General features: G+C 42.3%; 1 protein-coding gene across 2 annotated transcripts in view; it reads right to left on the reverse strand.

Moving 5' to 3' along the window:
- Kiaa0319l (KIAA0319 like) overlaps positions 1-12,330 on the reverse strand; it is a 104,183-nt gene that overhangs the window by 18,617 nt on the left and 73,236 nt on the right. For both annotated transcript variants that reach the window (XM_057783472.1, XM_057783471.1), the window contains exons 7-9: positions 10,101-10,188; positions 8,693-8,785; positions 6,367-6,499 (exon numbers count right to left, since the gene is read on the reverse strand). In XM_057783472.1, the coding sequence (XP_057639455.1) occupies positions 6,367-6,499; positions 8,693-8,785; positions 10,101-10,188 (314 nt within the window). The remainder of the gene's footprint in view (positions 1-6,366; positions 6,500-8,692; positions 8,786-10,100; positions 10,189-12,330) is intronic.

Raw genomic sequence — 12,330 nt, forward strand, 5'->3', positions numbered from 1 at the left:
GGGATTGTAAGAGGAACTGCTGAATTAAACCAGTCTACATACCCTAGGAATGCTTTAACTTTAAAATGGAAGTCAGAAAATGTATTGGGGAAGAGGTTATGCTTTTATTTCCTCAGGAAACAAAAGGCCATGGATTCCTTCAAGGTTAAGAGAGATGGATGGGGAACTGGAGAGATGGCTCAGAGGTTAAGAGCATTGCCTGCTCTTCTAATGGTCCTGAGTTCAATTCCTGACAACCACATGGTGGCTCACAACCATCTGTAATGAGGTCTGGTGCCCTCTTCTGGCCTGCAGACATACACACAGACAGAATATTGTATACATAATAAATAAATTAAAAAAAAAAAGAGAGAGATGGATGGGGTTTGATTGGGAAGGGGGATGAAGAACCTCCTGAAAATCCTGGCTACAGATACACAGAAGTAAACTGGGAAAGACTACAAGACAGGTGACTTATACGGATCCCTCTGCATGGGGACAGCTCTGAGACTGGACAACAATGTGACAACTCGTGTTCCCAGGACCAGGCCATTGTCTCCATTTCCTCAGGAAGCTGTCTAGAGAATACAGTGTCCACATTCCTAAGCGGTGAGGTGGGTGGCTTTTGGTCATTTGGTTGGTTATAGATTTTTGTCATCATTTATGGAGGATATAGGAATATAGGGTAAAAAGACAACTATTAACCTCAAATATTTTACATTGGTATGAATTTTGGTATATTGATACAAATTTAAAGTTATTTTTGTATACCTTAAGTATGTTTCTACTCTTGTTTGGGATATTGTGCTTATATAGCTCATTATATAACTTAATTAAAAATTAAGAAATGCAGGTTAGTAGTTAGTCATCTACAATAATCAAACTTGTAGTCATGTTAGGTATGTTTTCAAGGTTAAATAGATATATTTTAGATAGATAGTCTTCAAACACTTTAAAGGCCTACAGAATATGGTATTTAAGATGTTTAATAATCTAAGGTTTTTCATGACAGTGAGACATGTGTCTGCTCCTGGCAGCACCACTCTACTTCAGAAAAGATGATTGGCATTCAAGAACCTCCATTTGGAATTTGCTTTCATTGTGGCAATGCTAGCCCTTTGAGCAAGAAACTGCTTTTGCCTTGACTGCTGGCAGTACGCTGTACAAACTGGACAAGCTGAACACAAAGGGAAAGACTGTGGAACTTTGCCAAAACAAGGTGAACAGTCCTTCAAAATTCCTGCTTCACAGAAAAGTATTCCAGATATTCTAGGCCTGTAGGCCAAAATTAGATGCCCCAGTGTTGCAGAGGAACTTTGGGTGACTGTCCAAGCAGCCAGATGTCTCTGCTTCTATAGTTTTGGAAGTTGCTTGCTCTGCACTTCCTGTTTACTCAGGTAATATTATATCCTTCTTGGGTCTTTGATGGAGTTGAAGAATAGATATAGTTACAGTTTTCCTCAGTTATGATAGAAGGTAAATTAGGTACTGAATCAAGATAGAATAAATAATGGAATATTTCCTCTGAATTCGCCAAATACAAATGGTCTGGATACTGTAAATGCAATTCTTACTTGATGATTGTTCTTATTGTATATAGTCTTACTGTGTTAAGCTTAAAACTTTTTATTTAGACAAAAGGGGAAAATGCTATGGAATATTACTTTAATGATGTAAAGATGTGTTACATTTGTTTAACTTTGTAAAAGTATGTTACATTTGTTTGTGTTGCGTTTGTTTAACTATGTAAAGATGTGTTGCTGTTTTACCTTGCCTGCCTAAGGCACCTGATTGGTTTAATAAAAAGCTGAATGGTCAATAGCTGGGCAGTAGAGGGATAGGCAGGGCTGGCAGGCAGAGAGAATTAGTGGTAGGACAAATCTAGGCTCGGGAGAACCAGGCGAACAAGGGAGAAAATGAAGTAGATATCCAGAACCAGCCAAGTAGCCACCAGTTAGCCAGACATAGAGAATGAAAGATTAAAAGCCCTGAGACAAAACACAGATAAAGAGAAACAGGTTAATTTAAGTTATAAGAGCTAGTGAGACAAGCATTAGATAAGGCCGAGCATTCATAACTAATAAAAAGTCTCCATATCATGATTTAGGAACTGGTTGGTGGCCCAAAAGAAAGCCTGCTACACTCTGAAGTCAGATTACTATGTGACCTTGGGTAAATCACTTAACCCTCCTTGTGCCAAAATTTCCTAATCTGTAAATAAGAATAAGCAGACTTCTTGTTTAAAGGATTAAATGAGATACTGTGTGGTAGGGGATCAGAAAAACACTTTGCATACAGTATGTATTCCAGAAATAGTATAATAACTGTTTTTTGAGATAGTCTTGCTATTTAGCTCCGTATGAGGTCACTGCCTCAGTCCCCCAAGCGCTGGGGTTACAGGTATGTGCCACTATGTCCAATTTTGTCATTATTTTTACAAAGGATCAACCTAGCCCCAGGTTAATTCTGTATTAAATGCCATATGAGAAACTGAAGGCAAGAACCAACTCAAATTTCCCCTCTAAGCCAATGAGATAGCTCCAGGCTGCACTGGGGACCACTGTCCCTTCCTCTTAATAGGCAGTGAGTGTCACTAAGTCACAATAAGGGCTACGCTAGGATATCAACTCCTGTAGAGGGCATAAAGGCCTAGTGCACATGGATAGGCCCTGGCGAAGCCAGGAAAGTTAAACACATACTGTACTTCTTCAGGGAAATGAGGTGCACAGCTGTTCTTCCTGGAACACTAGGAATGATGCAGTTTTACCACCTGGTGATCCTTTGCTGTCTGATGAGATAGGCTCTGTGGCATCTCCCAGAATTTGTACTGTTACCTATCTAAGACCTTTACCTCTACATCTTGAGCATTGTTTTTAGACCATAAAACCCATGTTGTGAGTGATCATGTCACTTGTGCTTTACAGCAGCCCACGTGACTTCTGTGCTATCTTAGGGCCAGGCCAGTCCAGACTCCCACAGCCACTATGTTTACCTCAGTCAACCTGCCTAGATCCTAATCCTTGGGCACAATCTCTGAGTCAAAAATACCCACTCTTGCAAAGAAGTCAGGTGTACTTTGTAAGGAATCTCAATGTAAACATGTCTTAAATTGTTGTGTACTTGGGACTGAATTAATTGTTAACTGAATACTTTTTTCAAAAATTGTGCTGTGCTTAAATATAGCTAAAGTAAAATGATCTGGGCCAGACTCTACAAGTCCTGATCCAGCACTGGTTACAATAAAATCCGGCTGAGCGGAGTTCATTCTTATCTCTTCGTTGATTTTATTTTTTCCTGTCTGCTGTAAAACCTGCAAAGGAATCCCCATGAACTCCATGCTACCAACAATGTCTAGAACTCAATATATCTTAGACCCATGGAGGACAGGCACCCAGGCATGAGGCACACAATGAGAGGTGCTAGTGAGAAACTGATCACAAGAGGGAGGACGAGCTATACTCTCTCCTCTGGACAGATTATAGGACCTCATGGGAACCTCAGGTCTGTAAATTAGCTAGCACTCCTACAGATGAGAAGGGGACTCAAAGAATAGAATATATTATTTGAAGATTCTGTGTGTATGTGTGTGTGTGAGAGAATTGTGTGTGTGAGTGTGTGTGTGTGTGTGTATCAAGTCCAAGGATGAAGTGGGATGAGCCCTGACTGGAGGATTAGAAAACTGCTTTTGACTTCTAGCTGTGTAATCTCAGAGGAGTTACTAAATACAAACAACTACACCTTCCCCTATCGTCTGCATAAGATGCATGGTACTCATTACAAGTATATTGTAACATAGGGGGCTGGAGAGATGGCTCAGAGGTTAAGAGCACTGACTGCTCTTCTGGAGGTCCTGAGTTCGATTCCCAGCAACCACATGATGGCTCACAACCATCTGTACTGAGATCTGGTGCCCTCTTCTGGCCTGAGGGCATACATGGAGGCTGAACACTGTGTACATAATAAATAAATCTTAAAAAAAAAAAAAGTATATTGTAACATAAATTATGATTCATGGTACTCATTACAAGTATATTGTAACATAAATTATGCAAATACAAGAAATGCACTAGAGTCAGCCTAAAGCCTTATGAAGCACATTCTAAATGTCTATGCTAATTCTTCAAAGGACTTTCTATGAATTAAATTAAATTTTCTAAAAAGTCCCAATAAAGAAAGATTCCAAAAATCATCTTCAGACTGCTAGTGAAAAGTAAAGTTGCTGGCCAGGCAGCAGTGGCGCACACCTTTAATCCCAGCCCTCAGAAGGCAGAGGCAGGTGGATCTCTGTGAGTTCAAGCCCAGCCTGGTCTACAGATCAAGTTCCAGGACAGCAGGGTTACACAGATGCCGGTGATCATGTCAGGGGAGTAGCAGATGGCAACTGAAGTTCAAGGTGTCAGCCCAGCAGGAGGAAACTGATTGCATGAATCGCATTTTAAGAAAGGCTATGAAACTATAGACCCCAGAATGTCTTTTGCTTCTGTTGTGCCTTTACATATTTGCTCCTGCAACTTCTCTCTGGCATCTGGTATAGTGCAAGCGGATGTAGGGAGACCCTCCGCTGCCCATAATGTAGTGCCTTTATCTCATGGACACATCCCAATCTACTGGGCAATTTTTACCTGTGGATTGTCGAGAAGATGGCCCTCCCTAAACTGTACTGTCTAATTGATGATAATAATGATGACAGCTTTACAGAGTTTTGATGAATAAAAATAAATACAAGGATATGTTTCACAGCCAGGGCCTGTGAGTTCCACTTAAGGAACTTCTTTAGATCAGAGTTCAGGTTAATAATTAAGGAAAGCATCTCAGTCAATGAGCCAGGTTGGATCTAATTTTCTTGATACTGATGCAGTTGCAGATTTCAGTGTGCACCATTAGCTAAAACAAACCTTCAATATAAGTTTAGCTTAGACCAGATGCCTTGCTAATGGTTTTTAAAATAAACATCCTCAGAAAAACAATCTAAAGTTTACAAGGATACATAGCTAAGCTCTGAGCTGTCTAATTTGTTGGCCAGGGTTGAAAGTGCAAAGCAGCCCCATTGCTTCTCACACTTTCCATGCTAGGTCTGGTTGATAACCTAGGGCAATGGCTAATTCTGCACAGATTCCTGACCTCAGTTTTCTGATATTGGTATATACCCTGAGGCTCAAAGTTCAGCCACTTGATTGTATTTTATGTATAAAAGTGTGGGGTCCTGGAATTGTACAGATGACAGGGAGTAGAATTGTACAGATGAGGTCTAGAAACGGAAACACCTGACTAGCCAGGAATTCTATCTAGTCAGGGCTACAGAAAATAATTTCACTCTAGCTCTGAGAAGTGCTACAATTTTCTTTTTGTGGTCAAGAGTTACACACAGGGCAGAAAGTACACTTTGAGATTAAAAGCGCTATGGTATCACAGTGTCTTGGGAGTGCAGAAGCTAAGAGATTTACGGTATCTCAGGAATGTTGACTTGAGTCCGAATTAGAGGATTTATGACATTTCGGGTGTATCTGGGCACCCCTGGGTCCTGAGAAAACTGAAATTTACTCCTGATTACAGGGTGTTAATTCAAAATGTTTATATAGCTGTGGGTTAGTTTAAATTGCCTTCCCCTGCCTGGGAGAATGCAGGGCAAAAGGACAAAATGGCCATCAGTCCTAACTACACTCAGAAGTATAGGTTATAGGTACAGTTTTCTTAATCTCTTAGACTCCTCATTAGTTTAGGTTTATGACTCCTTTAAAATTCCTGGTAAGACTACCTCTAAAGATAAGAAAGTGAGCTACCACAGTTTTCAGCGTGTCAATGAAAGAGCTGACCAAGAAAAAAAAATGCTCCTTCCTTGCTCTATGACAAGTTACTTAGGCATAGTGCATGTGAGCTGTCTGGACGACTCTGCTTTTAATCTTTTCCCTACAATCATTCACTGAGAAATGGACGTAGCCCGTTGTGACTTCTGCTGTATTGTCTGGAGGACTGTGTTGGGGTGTAGAAGTTGTAAGGGGAAGGAGAGAGAAGGAGTTAACACGGGCTAGAAGGAAAACATCAAAAATGAGAGAACTAGACGGGAAACTTCAAGAGTAAAGACATGAGTACAGAAAATTAAAGAAAGAAACCATCAAAAAAACGTATGAGTGTCTTTTTCCCCTAACCCCCTCAGAAAGAAAAGTCTTAGCTTATGCCAATACTGTGGATTCCTTTCGAGCCCAGAGCTGCCTGGAGGCTGGCCCCCCAGGTAGCAATACACAGAGAAACCCTGCCTCAACAAACACACAAGAAGTCACCATCACCGTGACCAGTCACCACGCGGCTGAACCCTCCACCAACCCCAGAGTGAACAGACATTTTCAGAGTCGCTCCTACAAGGTTGACGTGAACTGAATCCTGATTTACCTGAAAGTGTAGTTCCCGGGGATGAGCTTACTTAGTTTTAGTATGGCTGTGTCTTCAGAGATCTTCACTTCTCTCAGAGGCCCCTTGAGCTCCTCCCAGTGGTACTGGACAATTTTATCGTCATCGGTGCTCTCTGGACCACAAAGAACATCAGTTAGGAGACAATAATGTTGGGCCTCAGTACTTACCCAATCTACACAAACCAAGCAGCCACATAGGGAACTCAAGCTAGAAAAACGTAAAATTAGATTCTCTCTCCAAAGCAGTTTTTCCCTGGGAATACTGGGTCAGTTGGTCCCTTAGGAGTGTTCCTGTGTCATTTCCCAAGGACTCTAACATAGGAAATCTCATTAAAATGCTATTGTGTGAAAAAGGAAAAACAATTCTTAAATGCATGAAAATAATACTGAACCCTCACTTAAAAGAAATGAAAATTAAAAATACTCTTTCATATACTAGTTTTTAACCTATCACACTGATTTAAAAAACAAAAGTTTCAGACCATCGAGATGGCTCAGCAGTAAAGACTGAGTTCAGTCCCCAGGCCCCGTGTTCCGGAAGGAGAGAACTGGTCACAAGCTGTCCTCTTATTTCCACCACCCTCCCCTAGCACATACAGCAGGAAAACGCAATAAATTTTTTTTGTTTCACAGCATGGTAAATGTATGTAGAAAAGGGCCCTCATATTAGCTGAACTAAAACAGTTTATTGCTCTACATGGTAACATGTATCTTTACTACTAATTAGTGTAATAATTCTAGAAATTTACCTTACAGATATACTTTCATGTATGTTAAACATCATGTTGACAATATTATTTGTGGTAGCACTGCTCATCACAGAAATGAATTCAAGTAACCTAAACGGTCACCAACAGATACTGTAAACAAGCACACTGACTCTCCATACTCAGCAGAAGTCATCTTTGAAAGTGGGATAAGCATTTCATGCACTGATCAGACAAATCCTCCACACGGAGCCGAGCTCCATCACAAATGACAGTGTATGTGACATGTGGCCGTGTGGGTCAGAGCAAAGATGCCACCGCATGTGCAGTTTCCAGATATGCAGAAAAGCCCTCTGCAAAGACACAGACAACAACTGCAGTCACTGCTGTCTGGAGGACTGGGGTACACTCTCCTCATGCTGTCTTTGCATAGTATTCAACTTTGACCTTCCAAACTATGAAGCAACAAGTGGTGTTGGAACCCTTCTACCCTTCCTCTGACACCCGCTTCTTTCTGGGCCCTTCCTCTTAACAGAGCCATCGACATCTAATGCTGAGCCCTTTTTAAGTGTGCTCTGCTAGAGCAGGGGCTGCCCTGGTCAAAAAGTGTGTCCGTGTGCCAACACAGGCAGAGTGATGGGGATGGAGCAGATCAAAGCACAGGACTGAAACTATCTGAGCACTTTGGGTTGGGGCTTGGTTTTTCTTCTGTTTTCCCAGTCCAGCTCCTGTGCATGCTATATAAACCCTGCACCACTGAGCCACATCCACAGGTCCAGAAACCTCGGTCCACAGTCACAGTGAATAAAGATGATGGCTCCAGAGCACATGCTGCTCTGCCAGAGGACCAGAATCCATACCAGGTAGATCACAACCATCTGCAACTCAACTCCATCCAGGGAGCAGACTGTCTCTGGCCTCTGGGATACCTTGGGTACATGCACATACATACCCCTACACATAATTAAAATAACAACAATAAATCTTCAAAAATCATTAAAACAAAACAAAAAAGGAACATAGACCCGGGCCAGGCGCACAGTGAGCCTCTCCAGGAGAGGCAGTGATGTCTGCTGAGCACACTCCTAGGGCAGCCCTTTTGGCTATTGATATAGCCAAGAACTTGATTCCAACAACCAAGAAAGGAAACAGCATCTAAGCAAATATGTAAACCAGTCAGTTTCAACTAAGGTAATTCTTTTTTTTTTTTTTTTTTTTTTTTTTTGGTTTTTCGAGACAGGGTTTCTCTGTGGTTTTGGAGCCTGTCCTGGAACTAGCTCTGTAGACCAGGCTGGTCTCGAACTCACAGAGATCCGCCTGCCTCTGCCTCCCAAGTGCTGGGATTAAAGGTGTGCGCCACCACCGCCCGGCCTTCAACTAAGGTAATTCTAACTGTATGTACAATCCTATTTTCTCTGAGTAGAAATGTTACTTCAAACAGATTTTAACTGGCCTGACTGATAACTTCCCAGTCAGTTGCTTGGGATGGTTGACCTTCCTGTAACATGCTTAAAAAGACTGACCTAAGCAGAATATGGACACAACTGGCCCTAGAGTTCACAGTGACTTCCATTCTATAACACTTAGACAAATACTCACGGCTGCCATCGATAATGGTTGAAGTGGTTGGCAACGAGATCTCCTGGAACTGGGGGGACACAATAGCAACAGGAGGCCGATTCTTACGGGGTTCTGCAAGAGAGTGAGCCAAAAAGAAATGGGAGAGAAAAATTTAAAACTGTAGGAGGGTGGAGCCTATCTATGTTGATTACAAATCCTTTTCAATGGAAGGCTGATGAATGAAGTAGTACCAGACAGGAAATTATCAAGACCAGGCTGCCATTCTAATGGGAGACACCTGCTCAGGCCTGTTCCAAGCCTGACTGTTCCCAAGACCATGCCAACACGGAGCCTGTTGGCCGTGTAGTCTTGACTGACCTTCAACTCACAAACCTGAGAGCTAGACTGAAACATGCATCACTCCATGGCCCTGTGCACTCTTTCAGTGTGTCAAGCTTCGGAAAGTACATGGCTACCAATCGCTACTTCTGGATTAGCACACAGCTCCACTCATGCTAGTCAAGCTACATGACTCACCATGAGCTACAGATCTAGTCTGCGGGTCACACATTCAATGTCTGGTGAAAAGTCTACTTTGGGTTCAGAGCCCAAGGAATAATCTCTGTTGCCAATAGAAGAAGGTGGCACTGACCTATGCCTCTCCAGCTCCCTGCAAATGTCTGTCCAAATGCAAACTACGAATCCTTACTGTTGTTCTGCAGTCTACCAACATGGCTCATTTTAAGAGAATGGCAGTATGGATTCAGGACTGAGTTTCCAATGGGAGAAAACTGGTAGTGTTTAAAAGAGGTCACCTGGTTGGTCACTTGGCTTCTCCAGGGCTTCAAGTTCCCTTCGTTTCCTTCTTCTTTTTTTTTTTTTTTTTTTTTTTTTTGGTTTTTCGAGACAGGGTTTCTCTGTGGCTTTGGAGCCTGTCCTGGAACTAGCTCTTGTAGACCAGGCTGGTCTCGAACTCACAGAGATCCGCCTGCCTCTGCCTCCCGAGTGCTGGGATTAAAGGCGTGCACCACCACCGCCCGGCTTTTTTTGGTTTTTTGAGACAGGGTTTCTCTGTGGTTTTGGAGCCTGTTCTGGAACTAGCTCTTGTAGACCAGGCTGGGCTCGAACTCACAGAGATCCGCCTGCCTCTGCCTCCCAAGTGCTGGGATTAAAGGCGTGCGCCACCACCGCCCGGCCTCCCTTCGTTTCTTAATTACACACTGGGTCATCTCTAGGGCCTGGTCACTTGGAGTCTGGCAGAAAGTCATTGCTTGGGCCATTCCCATGTCCAGTACACTTTGCTACAATTACTACACTGGACTAGGAATTGCCCAATAAATAGAATATGATGACCCCACCCCCACCCCAATGAATAGGAATCTCAAAGCCTGAGGCCAAATCTCCCTCTTAGGAGTCCTGCAGAGGGAGCCCTGAGATGGACGCATACCTGGCTTCACTGTCACGTTCACGTAGCCTTCTCCGTGGGCATTCTGACCTTCCACAATCACCTTGAATTCGTACAGGCCTGGAGTCAGCTGACAAAGGAAGACAAGACCCTTTAGATGACTGCAAGGAGCAGAAGCTTTGTTTTAGACAACAGAGCACTTGAGCTTTCTTGGCCTGAATCCTGCACTCTTTTTGGGTCCTGTTCTCAAAGTGGAAAAAGTAAAGTAGCTAAAGGGATTAAAGATGGGTCAAATTAATAAGAAACACATCTTTTAATGTGACTCTTATTACTGGCTGTATTTGGAACAAAAGAAATGTTTCAATCTCTCTATACTCCAATTTTTTTCTCAGAGGAACACTGAAGACCCAACCATCCCACTTATGAAATTAAAAAAATCAAGACTTCTAAGAAAAACATCTTATTAAAAATAAAAACAACAAATGGGTAACTGGAGAAAGGGCTCAGTGGTTAAGAGTACTGGCTGTTCTTCCAGAAGACCTGGGTTCAATTCCCAACACCCCCATGGCATCTCACAATCATCTGTTAACTAAAGTCCCAGGGGATCTGACACCTTCTTCTGGTCTCCTTGGGCAACAGGCATACAAATGGTAGAGAGATATGCATGCAGGAAAATCACCCATATATACAAAAGCTAATTTAATTAAAAAAAAACAGGGCACTGGTGGCATACACCTTTAATCCCATCACTTGGGAGACAGAGACAGACAAATCTCTGAGATCAAGGCTGGTCTGGTCTACAAAGTGAGTTCCAGGACAGTCAGGGCTATTACACTGAGAAACCCTGTCTCAGAAAAAACAAATCAACCCCCCCCCCAAAAAAAAAAAAAAAAAAACAAATAAAAAAATCAAATCATGCTTAAATATCTGATTTTCCCTTCCGATTTCCACCCAGTGTATACATACCACCAGAGAGGAAGCACAGTGAGACCACCATTATCCCACTATCCAGCAAGCCCTCTAATCCTTGACCACATTAAAAAAAAATAGTCTTATTCAAGCTCATTTCATTTTTTATCTTTTTTCTTTTCCTTTCTTTTGTTTTTTTGTTTGTTTGTTTGTTTGTTTGTTTGGTTTTTGTTTTTTTGAGTCAGGGTGTTCTCTTTGCAGCCCTGGCTATCTTGAAACTTGCTCTGTAGACCAGGCTAGTCTTGAACTCACAGAGATACCCCCTACCTCTGCCTCCCGAGTGATGGAATTAAAGGTGATCACCACCATGCTTGGCTTCAACTCATTTCTTCATAGCCAAACATTACCTGTATTATCCCAGGCCAAATTTCAGAGGTATTGGGACCTAGCTAAAAATCAAGGTATCAAACTTTTTATTAGCCGGGCGGTGGTGGCGCACGCCTTTAATCCCAGCACTCGGGAGGCAGAGGTAGGCGGATCTCTGTGAGTTCGAGGCCAGCCTGGTCTACAAGAGGTAGTTCCAGGACAGGAACCAAAAGCTACGGAGAAACCCTATCTCGAAAAATCAAAAAAAAAAACCAAAAAACTTTTTATTGTTTTTAATTTTGTTCAGTTAGCATAAGTAATGTCCCTAATTAAGATATAGTCTCTTTAACATTCATTAATTCTAGTGACTATAAAACACTGCAGGAATATATGTATGATAATTCACACAAGAATTCCACATTGTTAGATACTTGAGCGGTTTCCAAGTTTTTGTTATGATTAAAATGAACATCATAGAAGAAAATAAAGATTTTTCCTTATTTTCTTCTTTTTTGGGTGAATACCATTCAGCCAATCTCTCCTCAAAATACTTTTGTCCCTGGCTTCCACCTTGCTCCCCGCATGTCCTCTGCCTCACCCTACACTCTCCCACTGGCTGCCCTGAGCTGTGACTACACCTTTGATTTTAAGCAGATCTGCAAATTTATCTCTCGATCCAGACTCATCTCCTGGTCTCTAGTCCTTTCTTCCAGCTGCCAATGGATCCACTCCACCCAAATGTCCCATATGCACCTCAGTCATATACTCCAAATGACTCAATCACCTATCTGTAAATCTCCTTCAAATTTGGTTTTTCTGTCCTCATTTCCTCTATTCCAAGTCTAAAAGCTAGACTCAGCCCGGACTTCTTTCCCCCAGTATCCCGATCCAGTATCTCAAACTCATCTGATAATCCCCACCCACACCCCCTCTGCCTTGTTCTTCATCCACTCATCACAGCAGTTAGGAATCAGAGTGTGGGCTTTGGGATGGAACG

This window comes from Chionomys nivalis, chromosome 11, assembly GCF_950005125.1.
Source record: "Chionomys nivalis chromosome 11, mChiNiv1.1, whole genome shotgun sequence".
Taxonomy (NCBI): Eukaryota; Metazoa; Chordata; class Mammalia; order Rodentia; family Cricetidae; genus Chionomys; species Chionomys nivalis.